The sequence below is a fragment of the Nycticebus coucang genome, chromosome 5 (genome assembly GCF_027406575.1).
Source record: "Nycticebus coucang isolate mNycCou1 chromosome 5, mNycCou1.pri, whole genome shotgun sequence".
Taxonomy (NCBI): Eukaryota; Metazoa; Chordata; class Mammalia; order Primates; family Lorisidae; genus Nycticebus; species Nycticebus coucang.
This window is the reverse complement of record NC_069784.1, coordinates 94,427,220-94,443,757: the sequence shown is the minus strand read 5'-3', so window position 1 is coordinate 94,443,757 and position 16,538 is coordinate 94,427,220. Positions and strand designations below refer to the sequence as shown.

At 38.6% G+C, this 16,538-nt stretch overlaps 2 protein-coding genes across 3 annotated transcripts in view; one reads left to right on the top strand and one right to left on the bottom strand.

Annotated features, from left to right (window-relative positions):
- ROS1 (ROS proto-oncogene 1, receptor tyrosine kinase) overlaps positions 1 to 5,994 on the top strand; it is a 132,234-nt gene extending 126,240 nt beyond the window's left edge. For both annotated transcript variants that reach the window (XM_053591541.1, XM_053591542.1), the window contains one exon: positions 4,572 to 5,994. In XM_053591541.1, coding sequence (XP_053447516.1) covers positions 4,572 to 4,882 — 311 coding nt within the window. In that variant the 3' untranslated portion in view covers positions 4,883 to 5,994. The remainder of the gene's footprint in view (positions 1 to 4,571) is intronic.
- Positions 1 to 16,538, bottom strand: part of VGLL2 (vestigial like family member 2) — a 33,203-nt gene that overhangs the window by 4,747 nt on the left and 11,918 nt on the right. The gene's annotated exons all lie outside the window — the stretch shown is intronic.

Sequence of the window (16,538 nt, the reverse complement as noted above, 5' to 3'; positions counted from 1 at the left end):
TTCAGGTTAGAAGGAGCAGGACACAGAAAGGCGTGGAGTACCAGATTATCATACATGAGGGTGGGAAAATGGCAAATGATGAAACTGAGGGGATACGGGTTGCACTAACCAAAGTAAGAAATGAAAATTAATAAAAGCTGAATTAATGAGTGGTAACAAGTATAGAGAGAAGAAAAGTGAGGCCAGAGTTACCACAAAGGTAGGTATGATAGGACTTGGTGACCGATTGGGTGAGGAAGGGAGGAGACGATTATGATTCCCAGAGCTCTGAGAAACCAGGTGGAAAGCAGCTCTGTTCCCAAAGAGGAGGAACAGCTTTGCTGTGGTTTGAGTAGTTGTGGGTTATCTAAGTGGAGAAGCAGAGGACAGAGTTGAGAGGGTTTGTGCTCAGTTGAAAGGATCATTCTGTAAATGTAGGTGGCTGAAGTCATGGGTGTAGATGAGGTCATTAAATTATAGTGCAGTATAAAAAGAGAGCATGCAGAGGATAGGACCCTGAGAACAGTCAGTTTAGGAGGGACTAACAAAGAAGGATGGTAGACAGGAGGAGGAGAAGGGCAGAGGGAAGGCAGAAGGAGCTATTGTCATGGAAACCTAAAGGAAAATGGTTCACAAAGAAGGACTCGGTTACATGTTACTGAGAGGTAAAGCATTCCAGAAGGAGGCATGGATTCTGCAGCTGACTTGCATATTAAAATTCAGTTCTTTGCCCATGGAATCTTTTCCTTCTAATGTGTTGAAGACATTTTATAAAAATCACAGAGGCTTCTGACAGACAATGAATATAAATCTTAAAGAATGTAAAGAGATACAGAAATCACAAAAAATTTAATAATCAAATCACCATAATGGGTGATGGCCCAAGAGCTTAGATTTACGTTGCGTTCTACCAGAAGTCTCCATGGATAGTTGAGATAGGGTTGCATTGCCTAGTTCATCTACAAGGCTGAGATAGGTAACAAACAATGCTCACACTAACTATCCAGAGCAAAATTCTTTCTGTGTAAGGTTTTAATTACAATCATAGCTAATTTTGTTATTGAACTTTCTATGTGCCACTCACTGCTCTAGGTAGTTTAACTCATTAAACCCTATCAACATCCTTATGAAATGAATATTATTATTAACACTGTTTTACAGACAAGAAAACTAAGGTTTCCAACTTGCCCATGATTATACCGCTGAGATGGGGCCAGAATTTAGCTGTATTCTAGAGGCTTGGCTCTCAGCCTTCATAAAGCTATGGCTGTGGTAAGGAAACTGTCCACACTTTCTCCTCAGTTATGTTATCAATGGTGTGCTGCACCATTAGGTATAATGAAGGAAATTATTGCTTATGGCCTGCTAGAAAGGTTGTCCTGGTTATTCCAGATTTATTTAGATGCTAAGTTGTTGGCAGAAGGAATTAAGATTCTAAACAATATTCATAAAAATAGAGAAGCAGATTTAAGTATTCAGAATAATGATGCGGGAAGAGTCTAAAAGGGCATCTAATCAAACAATGATGATTTAGACAGAAAGAAGCAATTCTGGGCCTATAGTTTTAGTAAAAGAAAAAAAAATCATCATTTCATTACTTCAAATGAACGTAAATCTACAATGAATATAAATCTTAAAGAATGTAAATAAATAAAAAAAAAGAATGTGAAGAAATATAGAAATCACAAATAATTTAATCATCAAAATTATGATTGGACAAGAGAGGTAGGGAACAGAGAAGAGATAGAAACGAAGGGTTTGAAATAGTGGAACAGTCCCTTCAAGGCAAGCCTAGACTTAATTATGTTTTTAATAAAAGAGTACGTGTTTAATAATAGTTTGCTGCTGTGCTGACTGGTGGGCATTTTTAGCAAAGCACTAAGATGTCTGTCGTAATTGTTGTTGTGGGAGATACATAAGAAGATAAGAAAAACCAATGAAAGGCCCTTTTTTAAGAAACAAAAGGGGGCCTTAGGATTGCAAGGAGCAGTAATACCAGGCCTGTCCTGTGGTCCTACTGACCTAATGGGTTGGAAAAGGGATAGAGAGAGAAGATTAGTAACATATCTGGGCATCTAGTAAAAATATCCCAGTGACTTCATTCAAACATTTGTGTAAACATCACCTCATCAGTCCCAGAGAGTTCTACAGGAAACAAATCGAAATGCTCCTCTGCTGTTCTAAACATAGCCAGTCAGCCGGCATATGTCTTGCCTGTTAATACTCTGTCTTACTTGGAAGTCTTTATTTTAATATTTCCTCCTAAAAGAGGGCGTGGAGTGCCTGCTGTTTTTGTTCAGGGTATATTCTTTAAGGTCTAACCTATAGGCTTTCTATGAAATCATTTTTAAATAAAGATAAACAAAACAACCTCTTCCTGCTGCCATGGTCTCGCATAAGCTTTTCATGCAACATGAAGACGCACTAATTGCTGAAGGCTTGCCAGGGTCAAGTTACTAAATATTGCTGCAAGTACGATGAAGCAGTGAAATAGTTAGCTAATGATTTTTCTTTGACACATGACAAGAGAATTTGCAAAGTAAATGTATTCGCCTCATATTAAAGAGTCGTTTCAAATAACAAGCAAAAAGGTAAATTAAAAATTAAAATAATGTTTTGGTAGGAAGTTTTCTAATCTGCTGCTTAATTTTTTGAAGATACGGCAATGCAGCAGCTGAAATGAATGGGCAGACTACATTGTAGATTTAAATTTTTCTTCAAATTCTAAACTTTTCTTTAGCCTACTTTCATTAAGCCCTTCCAGAACATCCTAATTTCCTTAATTGTCTGAGTCACTGGATGACTTAAAGTGGAATATTTTATTTCTTCCTATTTTTTGATATTTTCTATTGCCATTACTATATATACCAAGTTAACCTTATGAATTTCTCAACAGCTGAGTACATATTCATAACAGTTGACTTCTTCAGCTGCAGGTATTCAGCATGTAGGCATGAACCAAAGGTGGTATCTGAAAAAGTTATTTCTATTGGGGAGATATTTTACAGCACTAACTATTCATAGAGTTTAAAATATACTACAATTAGGTTTCAACAATGAAGAGAAAAATGAGATGAGGCCAAGGAACGAGTGAGCCTGTTTGGCCATCTTGTTCTTCAACAGTTCCAGGGCCTGCAACAGAAATGCACACTCAGTGATATGGACCAGGGATGTAGCTCATATGCTCTTACAATAAAATATGCTTTATAGTTCAGGTGTGAAACTTGATAAATAGGTAGAGTTATTAAAATTCCATCAAGAAAAAATAGGTACAATGGGTGCTTTTTCCTTAGTCCTTTGAAATTATTTCATTTTCCCTGAATTTCAATTTAAGTTCATTCCAAATATACTAAGGCTTGTACATCAGGGCTGAGCCCAGGAACAACTTTGTTTCATTCACTGATGTATCAAAAATACCTGGAACACAGCCTGGCATGTAGTTGGCATTCAGTAAATATTATCTTACTGGGTGATTAAATTACTAAATCTATAGAATTAAGTCTTCAAAAGTAGACATTTTAGCTGCTGTGGAATGATGAAAGAGTGAATATTTTACACACAAGGGGCCATCCTAGGCCCTTAATTCTTTTTTTATTTAAATTATTTATTTATTTTTCTTTTATTTATTTATTTATTTATTTTTATTGTTAAATCATAGCTGTGTACATTAGTGCAATCAAGGGGTACAATGTGCTGGTTTCATATACAATCTGAAATATTCTCATCAAACTGCTCAACATAGCCTTCATGGCATTTTCTTAGTTATTGTATGTAGACATTTGTATTCTGCCTTTAGTAAATTTTGTCAGTACCCATTTTAGATGCACTGTAGGTGTGGCCCCACCAATTATTCTCCCTCTACCCTACCTCCCCCCTCCCTTCCCCTTCCTTGGCCCTTTCCTCATTGTCTTGTGCTATAGTTGGGTTATAGCCTTCATGTGAAAGCTATAAATTAGCTTCATAGTAGGGCTGAGTACATTGGATACTTTTTCTTCCATTCCTGAGATACTTTGCTAAGAAGAATATGTTCCAGCTCCATCCATGTAAACATGAAAGACGTAAAGTCTCCATCTTTCTTTAAGGCTGCATAATATTCCATGGTATATGTGTACCACAATTTGCTAGTCCATTCATGGGTCGATGGGCACTTGGGCTTCTTCCATGACTTAGCAATTATGAATTGGGCTGCAATAAACATTCTGGTACAATGTCTTTGTTATATTGTGATTTTTGGTCTTCTGGGTATAAACCTAGTAAAGGAATTATAGGCCCTTAATTCTTACACAAAGATCATGACCTGCTGTACTTGTTAAGGCAGAGTTAATCTCATCTGTGCTGTCACTATATTTAATCTATTCCTCTATTAAAGTGCACACCACCTTCTATACATCTGCTTCTCTGCAAGACTGCAATTGCTTCAAGGAACAGAGAACGAGTCTTGTTTGTGTTTGTACTCCCAGAACTTAGCAGTACTCACAAATGTTCCCTGAATAAATGCGTAAAGTTGGTCTTGCTATAATTCTCATATAGCCTGTTATTACAAATAAATGAAAACAAATACATGCTAGAATAACTTTTCTATTTTTTCACAGGTGAAGTGGACAATATGATCTGTTTGAATTCAGGTGACATTACGTCCATTGCTTTAAAGGAAACCAAGAATCAAGAAGGGTTAAACTATATGGTCCTTGCTACAGAATGTAGCCAACGTGAAGAAAATTCAGAGGGTCTTCTAGGTTGTCAGGAATCGGAATCTTATGGTCCAAAGAAAGAAGAGAAGGAACCACATGCAGACAAAGATTTCTGCCAAGAAAAACAAGTGGCTTCCTGCCCTCCTGGCATGCCTGAAGGCCTGAACTATGCCTGTCTCACTCACAGTGGATGTGGAGATGGGTCTGATTAACAGCCCTGTTTGGGAAATGCAGAGATGAGATATACACTCTCATCAAGTAGATACTGAAAGAAAACTCTAGTAGAATGATAGACGTCATGGTGGTCTGTGATTCCCAATGAACACTGTAAAGTTCCAGAGTTCCAATCTCAGTTCTGAGAGCCATTTGGTTTGAGTCATAACAATCCCCATCCCAACTGCCTGACCTTCAGTAGAATTATGAGATCAACCACAAGCATGTGGAAAGCTTAGGAAGACGCCTAAGTCTGGAAGGGAGACGCTGGCTCTGCCTCTTGCTGAAGGTCCCCTAGGCCATTGCCCACCCTTTAGTCTGGACTGTGATAAAAACATCTTAGCCAGATGGTTAGAGATAGAAATAGGTATGTTCAGGAGAAGAATAGGAAGTAGGCTTAGTGTGGCCGACAAAACTACAGAGAATGTTAAAGGGAAAAGAGGAAATGACAAGTAAGTCCACAACTACAGAGGAAACCAGCACCTGTGATGTGAGAAACCACTTGAAAAGCTATTACTACAATAAAACGTTTTTAATCATTGCTGTAAAATATGCTTTTGCTATTTTCCTTTTTTATTTCAGAATATTACAGAGGTTACAAATAGATAGCTTTTGTAATGCTTGAGTCAGGGCTGTAGAGTGCCCATTGGTACAATAGTGTTCATTATACATAAGTAGGTTTTTGCACATTTAAATATTTTGTGTTTTGGAGGCTTAGAATAACAGTCATATTGCAAATGGGACTATGAGATTTCTAAGTCCTGAAGTTTAGCATTCTGGGGTTTGGGGGTTGTATAAGAATCATACTGATTTGTGTGCTGTTATGGAAACTAGTACAGAGATTGTTTTTATTTGTTATATCTATTTTATACATAAAATACTTAAGACTGCATTTTGTATCATTATTCTTATAATTAAATATAAGTGATTATGTAATGTTAATCAAAGCAACATAATTTTTGCAACCATATGAAACAATAAATAGCTAGATGAGAACTTTTAAAACAGTTCTTCAGAGAAACACTCTAACTTCAAAAATAATTTTTGTTACCACTGTATGTTATTTAATGTATATAATATTTTGCATGGAAAATATATTTCATTATCCTTGTGCTTGGACATAAAAATTAACTCATGTAATAAAATTTGTCATTTGTTTCAATAAAAAAATTTTTTTTGCAGTTACTGATTTATATCTTTTTTAAAAATCTCAGGCTGTTACCAGGATATACATGTTTTGGTTACATAATTTGCTTTTGTACGTTTTAAGTCAAAGTTATAAGTGTGCCCTTCACCCAGAATGTGTGTGTTGCACCAGTTGGGTGTAAATTGACCCATTTAAATCTTAAAGGCTCAACTGCTGTCATAGCAACACCAATGTAAGCGTTCTGTGTTAGTAGCTGCAGTAGACAGGAAGTTTGGTAGGTGTAGAGAAGAGCAATTTGATTGTAACATTTTCTAAAAACTACTATGGAAGAAAATTATGTATACATTTCCAGTTTGAATAATTAATTTAATTTTTTACCTTGCCTATTACCTGACAACCTGTAGGGATGATTGGCTGGCTGACTGGTACAGAGCACAGAGAAGTGAATGCATTAGTTCTATGGTGAACAGCCCCTAAGTTAACGGCTAGAATTTGTGGTCCTTCTGCTGCATCTGATATTTTGACCAATAAGGAAATTTTCTCTCTGATCTTCTACTGGGCATCTGTAATTATTACTATTATTATTATTAGTAGTAGTAGTAGTATTTGCTAGTCCAGGGTATTAGGGCCCTTCCTGTGTTGGGGAATCCATGCCTCCTGTATTGTCTGGGTGAGAGTTGTGTTTCATTTGTTCCCCCAGCATCTCTTGCAGCAAGAGGGCAAGCGAGTGACTCAGGCCTCACTACTTTCACCACTCAGACCCACCTATCCACATCTTCTGCCTCTGCTTCTAATTCAGAGCTAGGGATCTGAAGAATCAGGGGCTAGGGTGAATCTTCCCTGCTGATGATGCCAACTGCAGTTAGTCTGGCTCCTGGCTTCAAGGAGACAGTGGTGCTGGAGGTGACAGGTAGATTCCATGGTCAGCACAGTCACTGGAGCAAGCCTGGAGCCTGGTGTCTCTGCCATGGGGACAGCCAGACTGGACAGGTTCTGCAGTTTGCTCTTATGCCCCCTCTCTGCAGGTTACTCCCATGCCCTTTTAATAAATAATTTTCTTTTAAATTAGCCAAAGTTGGCTTGCCGCCTGTAGCTCAAGCGGGTAAGGTGCCAGACACATACACCTGAACTGGTGGGTTTGAATTCAGTCTGGGCCCGCCAAACAACAATGACAGCTGCAAGCAAAAAATAGCTGGGTATTGTGGTGGATGCCTGTAGTCCCAGCTACTTGGGAGGTGAAGGCAGGAGAATTGCTTGAGCCCAAGAGTTTGAGGTTGTTGCCTGACCGGGAAAGAACAGCAGCTTTGCCGTGGGTATAAACTCTAAATATTATCCTACAGAGGTTATTTTGAGCTGTGATGCCATGGCACTCTACCCAGGGCGACAGCTTGAGGCTCTGTCTTGAAAAAAAAAAAAAAACAAATAAAATAAAATATAAAAATAAATAAATAAATTAGCCAAAGTTAGTTTCTGTTGCTTGCAACCACATTTTAACTCTACCAGTGCCATGTATCTTTACTTTGGAAGATACAAAAAGGGATCAGAAGTGCATAGAAGACCTAGATTTGCTGTCTGAAACATTTGTGTTAACATTTGGACAAAGGAGAATTCATATATGAGGGGAAAGCATACAAAATACTCATGTTTTTCATAAGAAATAAGTGCAAACTTAGTAGTATTTTTTAGAGTTCATAATGAATAATTCTGGTGAAAATAGTGTAACATAAAATAGTGGCTACAAATCTAATAGTGAAGAATGTGCTATAGATAAAAATAATTGGTAAAGTGTAATGGTTGGTTAGTTCTATAATTGTAATTCTACAATTGGAAATTAATTCTGGAAAAACTTGATGTTGTAACCAAGAGGGAAAAATTGTCAATGGCTAAAAATGGCATTTATTAAAATATTATTCACTAAAAATTGACATAAGAAAAAAATTTGGTACATTTTTATATGCAAAATATGACTTGGGGATATCATTGTTGGACAAAATAGAGGCTCAAAAAGGGAATACCTATAACTGGTTAAAGATTATATGTAAAAGCTGATCAGTAAATCTAAACCTTCATTTAAAGTTGTTCAAGGTTGATAATGCGGTAGAGTATTGGAAGCAAGTACTATATTGTTTATTTTTTAGCAGTGCCAATAGGACAAAAATTTAGACAAAATTAATATGTTGATATAATTCTGATTAAAATGCTTTAGTCAGAATGTCTTTTTGTTTGTTTGTTGCGGTTTTTGGCTGGGGCTGGGTTTGAACCTGCCACTCCTGGTATATGGGGCCAGCATCCTACTCCTTGAACCACAGGCACCACCCTACTCAGAATGTCTTTTTTTTTTTTTTTATTGTTGGGGACTCATTGAGGGTACAATAAGCCAGGTTACACTGATTGCAATTGTACTCAGAATGTCTTTGAGCAAAGAGCCTGTTTCTTAGTCAGATGACTTTATATTGTTTAGCCGTATTGGCATTCCTTCTTCTCCCATTGAAATTTCCTAGGCTATTTTTCTCTGCTTATTTATCTAAACTCTACCTAACGGCTAGGACTAACTTAAATTCCAACTTTTTGGAAGGTCTTCCCCTAACCCTCTTATTGCCCTTATTGACTTTACATCTCATTGGACCCAACCACATGTATTTCCATTCTGTTTCTTCATGTTTTGCCCACTTGCATAAACTGCAAACTTTCTGAAGATAGGGTGAGTGGTGTCTTCTATCACTTTGTATATTCTCTAAGCCAAAGTAGATATTCATGCTTAATAGATTGATGGGTTGATTTTCTCATCATCTTTATCCAGCATATTTCAGAACATGTCCTAGCTTGTGACTCATACCAGGGATGCCAGAAAATTGTCCTAATGACAAGGGGGGATCACCCGTGAAGATTTTTTCAATCCTAAGTCATCTCTTGAGACCAATTCACAGAGATCATAGAAATAAGAGCACTGCTTTGAGGTTCACATCAGAGATAGGGAGGCCTGCACTTCTGGAAGTCCTTGAAATGTTGCAACACACGCTAAAGGAGGCAAACATTTATTTCATTATCCTCCGGTTTTCCCCCTGCTTCAAATCTGCCTTTTATCCTCCAAATAGCCTCAATGAATGAAAAAGAAACATAGGGTGCCTCTGACTTCTCTGTAACACCCTTTCCTTGGTAAAAGGAAGTCTGTTCAATGCACCTTTTTGCAGTTGGTGAAGGCTACAGGGCGCCTGAATCAGATGACTTATCTCAGTCTTTTTAGGTGTGTTTATATAAAACCAGAGGAATTAAGGGATCAAAGTAAAATACTCAAATGCTATTGAAATATTTGAGGATATTTTCTTCCAGCTTTTATTTTTCAATGTGAGCTCATTTTTAATGGCATAGGTGTAGTTATATACCTCTCCCAGTTTTTCACTTAACATTATTGTATAAGCTTTCCTTCTTACCATTGAAAATTCTTTGTAAATGTTTCAAATGGCTGCATAAAATCTCTTAGAATGGATATACTGTACTATAGTGTAATGTTGCCTTGTAGATCTGAACACTCATTCATTTGCTCATTCAATAAATACGTTTTGAGTGCCTGCTCTGAAGTAAGTATTCTTTTTTTTGGCCCGGGCTAAGGTTTGAACCCACCACCTCTGGCATATGGGTCTGGCGCCCTACTCCTTGAGCCACAGGCACTGCCCTGAAGTAAGTATTCTGATGGGTATAAGAGGACAGTAACAGGGCAGCACCTGTGGCTCAGTGAGTAGGGTGCCAGCCCCATATACCGAGTGTGGTGGGTTCCAACCCAGCCCCAGCCAAACTTCAACAAAAGAATAGACGGGTACTGTGGTGGGCACCTGTAGTCCCAGCTACTCGGGAGGCTGAGGAAAGAGAATCACCTAAGCCCAATAACTGGAGGTTGCTGTGAGCTGTGATGCCGCGACACTCTATCAAGGGCAACAAAGTGAGACTCTGTCTCAAAAAAAAAAAAAAAGGAGGGGGGATGCCTGTGGCTCAAAGGAATAGGGCGCAGGCCCCACCCATATGCTGGAGGTGGCACGTTCAAACCCAGCCCAGGCCAAAAACTGCAAAAAAAAAAAAAAAAAAAAGGAGAGTGACAAACAAAGCAAAGTCTTTCCTCTGCTGGGAGCTACATTTTAGCATTCTTTCTGGAGGAGGAGATATCATAAGCAAAAATATATACCCCACTGAGGAGCAAACTTGGGGTTCAGGAATGTTACAGAGTTCAAGATGTTTAGATGCTCAGTCAAAGTAGACCTGTTGAGAAAATCTGGGACCATGAAACATAGGATGGGGGTATATGGGTGGATGCTTCAAATACTTTGACTCAGCAGACCCTTCTGATCACTTACAGCTTGTAGAAGTAGCCCACCCTTCCAAGGAAAGAGCTAGAACTTTCTCAGTGGAGTAAAATATAAAAAAGATGTCTTCCCAACCAAGCCACAGGTACCTTCTTAGAAGCTGCACCCACCTCCTCTCCTGACTGCCACGTTGTTAATTATGCTGGATAAATCCCAACATAACTTGACTAGGGATATGTTTGGGCTAATGAATAAGAAAAAAGATGACATCCCACATGTGCTCTAAAATTTAGCTAACAAGTGTTGTTAGGAGCCAGGGGAGTAATGCTGAGTTTACATTCTGAAGATACTTGGTCAAGGAGATGGGAAAATAAGATTGGATAAGGAAGAATTTGTTCACTATGTTATACATTCTTAGTACATGAGATTTAACATCCTGGCTAGGATGGTCTCTTAGGATAGGAGAAATTGAAGGCCCATGCTAAGTTTCCCTGTCAGAAGATAGAGAGAGGGAGGAAGAAAAAGGCCGAGGGAAACAGAAATGCTGGCATGGACATACTATGTGCAGCAGAAGACCCACCAAAGGACACAATATTCTCTAAGGTCATCAGAAATGTGCTGATGAAAGGGGCCTCACTAAGTATCACTTAGAACTTCAGTGATGGCCTCCTCTGCCAGAGGTGGTCTCAAAGCTGGGCTTATTAACATTCATGACATATGCAGTCCTGAAATAAGAGAGGACAGATGATTGCACTTGCCTACCAGACACCAGAGACCTCCATCAACACGACGATGGAGAGGCAGTCAAAGGGCTTGACTACAGAGACTTGGGGAGATGGTTAATAAAGCATGTTGTCCCTTGGACTAAACAAATGGGCAGCAAGCCCTTAATTTTTATAATCAATAGAAAGATATATTAGTCAGAGTTCTCCAGAGAAACAGAAACAATAGACTATAAAGACAGTTGATAGATAGGTAAGTAGATCAATAGGTGGATTAGAGTGGATTTATCAAGGGAATTGGTTCATGCTATTATGGAGGCTAAGAAGTCCCATGATGTGCTATCTGCAAGCAGGAGAACCAAGGAGGCCAGTAGCTTGCCTTTGTACGACTCTGAAAGCCTGAGAATGAGGGGAGCCAATAAGGTAACTCTCATTCCAAGGCCAAAAGTCTAAGCACCTTGGGAGCAACTGGTGCAAGTTATGGAGTCTGAAGGTTCAAAACTTCTAAGTTCTAGTGCCCAAGGGCAGGAGAGGATGGGTGTCCCAGCTCTGAAGAGGGAAAGAGCAAATTTGCCTTTCCTCTGCCGGTTTGTTCTATCCCAGACCCTGTGTGGTTGGATGATGCCCACCCACCCAGGGTAAGGGTGGGTCTTCTTTACTTAGTGCACTGATTCAAATGTCAACCCCTTTTAGAAACGCCCTCTCAGACACACCCAGAAATAATGCTTTCCCAGCTATGTGGGTATCTTTTAATCCCGTCAAACCAACACCTAAAATTAACACAAAGGCAAAAATGGAGGAGCAGGGGGCTGATGTGGTCTCTCTGATAAAAATCACCATCCTTGTCCAGTTCACAGATCTCAGCTAATTTTTCATCAAAATTCATCAACTGAAGACCTGGACTGTTGGTAGGCGGAAGGAACATGCAACACCACTGCGTGTATATACTGTAATGATTCCTCCTCAGGGAATTATGGCCATTTACTCTGGTGACTGTACACTAAAGGAAGGGGGGAATTCCCAGACATTCCAGACTTTTGGAAAAAAGTTGACATTTTGGTCTGAGTTGACATTCGTATCCAGGGACCTGAGCCACCATCATAGCGTCTCTGTTAGAGTGGGGTTTATGGGGCCAGGTTTTAAATTGCATCCTTGCTAAAGTCTAATTTTAACTTATAATGTGTCCACTGGGTCCACAGCCCCACCCAGTGGTCATTTTTCTACTTTTTAAATGTGTAATTGGGATCAACATATTTTGTGGTTGGAGTAACTCCTTTACTGGGTCTTTGGCCTATATGGTAAATGATACCACAGTGTGGAAAGGAAGGCCAAGTGGAAACCTCTGAAACTGCCTCCTTTCTCCCTCTCTTCCCTCAGCCAAAGCCGTAAATCAAAAACAGTGTAGAATCCCATGGGGACAACAGTGATTGGCACCACCATTAAAGATCTAAAGGTTGCAGGGCTACTGGTTCCTATCATATCTTCATTTAATTCATTGCTCCTACAGAAACTGGGTTGGATCCCAGAGAGTGACTGTAGAGTTCCATGAGTTAAACCAAACGATGACCTAACCACAGTTACCATGGCAGATGTGGTATATTTGCTGAACATAGTAACGACACTTCAAGTGCATGGTGTGTGTCTTGGCATCTGTTTGGCATCAGAGGATCAAACTGATGTTATCGCGATCTTGACAAGACAATCAAAAAGATTAATTAGAGCTGATCTTTGGGTTGAGCCCTATCTAGTTAAATGGCGGCCTTGATGAGGTGTGTGCAAGGGAAGCTAAATCAAAGTGAGCACAAGAGAAAAAGGAAAAACCAATGGAGAGAACGAACATGACTCATTTAAGGTAAGGCATCTTGCCATTTGATGGGAACAGAGAAGTGAGGGAGCAATGGGTCAGGGAGGTTTTTTTTCCCTCAAAGATAAAAATATGCAGCTTGTAGCCTGCTTTCTATTAATGGGAAAGATTCAGTAGGGAGGAAAAATAGATGATGCAGGAAGAAGACAGAAGGTAATTGTTGAAGCGACGTTTTTGAGCAGAAGACAGAAATGAAGGCTCAGGATATAAATACAGGAAAAGGATGTTGAGAACTAATTAGTAAATGTGACAAAATCCCTCCCACTCCTTATAATAAGAGTATTTTCTTTACTGGAGCAGGTTTCTAGCCAGCTTTGCTTTTTCTAATTTGTACTCCATATCTCAGATCAGCCTCTATTTTTAAATTTGCTTACACATAATAAAATATTTTGACACAAGAATGTATGTTTTTCTATACTGGTGGCACCTACTCAATGTACCTCATCTCTAGATAAGAGTACAGAACATTATAAGTCAAGCGTGAACAGGGTGATCTTTAGAAAATCCTAACTTTGTGTCACTAGACATTGAAGTTATGTAAGTGGTATAGGCATTGGGTGGCAGAGTTTCCATAAGACTGAGATCCTTCACTGTGGTCTGGTGTGGAGACAAGGCTTCATGGAAGGGGTAGGGTTAACCAAGACTTAGAAGAATACATAGCATTTGCAGAAGAGGGCAGGGAGATGAAAGTTTTCTAATATGGTGGAAGGTAGAAATTTCTGAGAACTTTTTAAAGAATATAAAACAGTTGTAAACTGCTGTGATCCAAAGGAACACTCGACCAGAACAAGGATGTCTAGGTGCTCTGGTGATTTCTAGATTGTGTGTCATGGGGCTGAGATCTCATCCAATGGTGAGTGTACGACCCTCCAGACAACTGGGACAAGGTATCTTTAACTTTATTCGTAGCATTGATACAGACATACGGGACAAAAAAGCACAAGAAATAGATCAGGAAACTAAAAGCCAACATGCAAAGCTTTTTTTTTTTTTAGTGTCACTTTTAGAACTTTACTGTTTGCAGTAAGGAGAAGGAACATAAAGGGTGAATGCGTTCAAATTAGAAATCCCTCTGATAAAAGAAGTGACAAAAAAATAAATATGCCATCTAGAATAAGACTAAAAATGTAGTCAGAAGCTTTTACCGTGTGAATGTAAACAATGTAAAGTTGTACACTTTTGTTTTAATATTGAATATCATGCCCTTGTTGCTGTTCTGTGACACAGGAAGATTAGTGGTACCTACTCTTTCTGCTTTGTTCTTTCAAGACCCAAAACCTACACTCACTTAGCAGCAGGGGCACATATGGACTGTGGCTGAGAAGCGGTGCTTGCTTTTCTGTTTTTGTTTCAAAACATTTTACATCTCCAGCGGAAAAAGAGAGATGGCATTACCCTATGGTGGACTTTAGTAAAGCACCACGAGAATGGAGAAGCAAGAATCCAATGTACTCAGTTCTAATAAGAAGGCAGTAGATGAGCTAATGCAAGGTGGGGGACAGCGGAATGAGGGAGCAGGGAGAGGGAAGAGGAAGGGGGTCACGGTGTATGGCACACCTCTTAGTGGGGTGGGACGCAGTTATAAGAGGGAATTTACCTAACAAATGCAATCAGTGTAACCTAATTCTTTGTACCCTCAATGAATCCCAAACAATAAAAAAAAAGAAAAAAATTTTTCAGTCCATTTAATAATGACATCTTTCTTTAAACAGCAAATGACTAGACAGCCCGAGTTTCAATGTTTCAATAATGGTGCCCACCATTACCCTTTTTATAGGTTAACTAGATAGTTTAAAACTGCTAAGTATAAGTTTGTGAATAATTTGCCATCTCTTCAATTCCAATAGAATATAACTTCATAGTTGGTTCCTTCAGGGTATGGGTCTCTTTCCCTAGAACCATGCTTTTTTAAAAAAGCATGAATGATGGCTTGGTGCCTCTAGCACAGTGGTTATGGTGCCGGCCACATACACCCAGGCTGGCAGGTTCGAACCTAGCCGGACTTAGCTAAATAACAATGACAACTATAACAAAAAATAGCCGGGTGTTGTGGAGAGCGCCTGTAGTCCCAGCTACTTGGGAGGCTGAGGCAAGAGAATCGCTTAAGCCCAAGAGTTTGAGGTTGCTGTGAGCTGTGATGTCACAGCACTCTACTGAGGGCGACATAGTGAGTCTCTGTCTCCAAAAAAAAAAAAAAAAGTATGACTGAGGAGTGTTTTTTAAAAGAAGCTTTGAACAAAGACGAACAAGTATCATAAGCTCTGCTCTGTTTCTTACTAAAATCTGTCAATGCCCTTTTGTCAGTTTCTGAGTGTGGGGAAGAAACTGCCTATTGTCAAAATGGAACTTCACACTCCACTAAGCAAGGTGAAATTATGCTCTAATACAGTACTTTTAGGCAGTGCTTCCAAAGATACCAGGAAATTCCCCAAAAAACAGATACAACAGGGCGGTGCCTGTGGATCAAAGGAGTAGGGCGCCAGCCCCATATGCTGGAGGTGGCGGGTTCAAACCCAGCCCTGGCCAAAAACCGCAAAACAAAAACAACAGCAGCAACAACAACAAAAAAACCCAGATACAACAGAAAAGTATCAAATGACACTAAAAGAAAAAATATACAATTGTTTCCTAGGATAGATTATACTTTAGGTAAAATGCACTCAAATGAAAAGAGAGAGAGAGAAACAGGATTGTACCTAGTAAAGATAAACACTTTTCCATTCCATTTCTTGATAATCCCATTATTGGCATAGGGATGATAAGGTGGTTGCCAAAAATAAGGGCAAGGCTGAAGTTTGAAAATTGGCAGGAAAAGAAATGAATTTGTGACATTCTTATCACCTCAATCATGATTCTTGTTTTTAGCAAGTGTTTAGAATTTTAACATTCTTGATATTTTTCTCAGTAAATATGATTCTCATATGAAGTATTGTAAAGAAGCTTCCAAATTATAAGGTAAGTGGAATACTTGCCTAGTTGTAAATACAGAGATTGAAATATATACCCCCCAAATACATGTTGGTAAAAATTTCTATTCAGTAACTAAATCACTAGAGTGGTGCAAATATTACCAATAAATAATTTAATTTCTAAGTTTTTTCAAAGTTTAGTTTACCTTTAACCTAAATTTCTTATATAAATTTCTAATATGAAATAATTATGTATTATTCATGCATCCACTGTCCATAGGAAATGGAAATAACGGTAAGAGGATGATAGCTTGAGGGAGCCATGATTAGCCATTTTGTAGCCCTTGTAGATAAGTAGAACTAGAGTTTACTAAAAGATTCTAACAATAAAACAAAGAAATGGAAAATATACTTGCTGTTATTTTTCTAGGTGAAAGAACTGAATTCCAGTAAGGCAGAGGAAATTAAATGTCTTAATTTTGTTTTAGAAGAGCTTGGTTTCACTGTAAAACTCATAGAAATACTATAACTTGAGGTAGGCTTGCTGACCCTGTATTGTGGAGAACTTGAGATTTTTTCTCTTACTGACTTAACCTATTTTTTTAATGTGAAAAATTCCAAATGAAGGGTAATATGTTCTACCAAAGTAGTAATTTGTCTAATAAATTTTATATGTATGTATATATATATGTTTCTCTAAAGTTTAAACATGAATTCT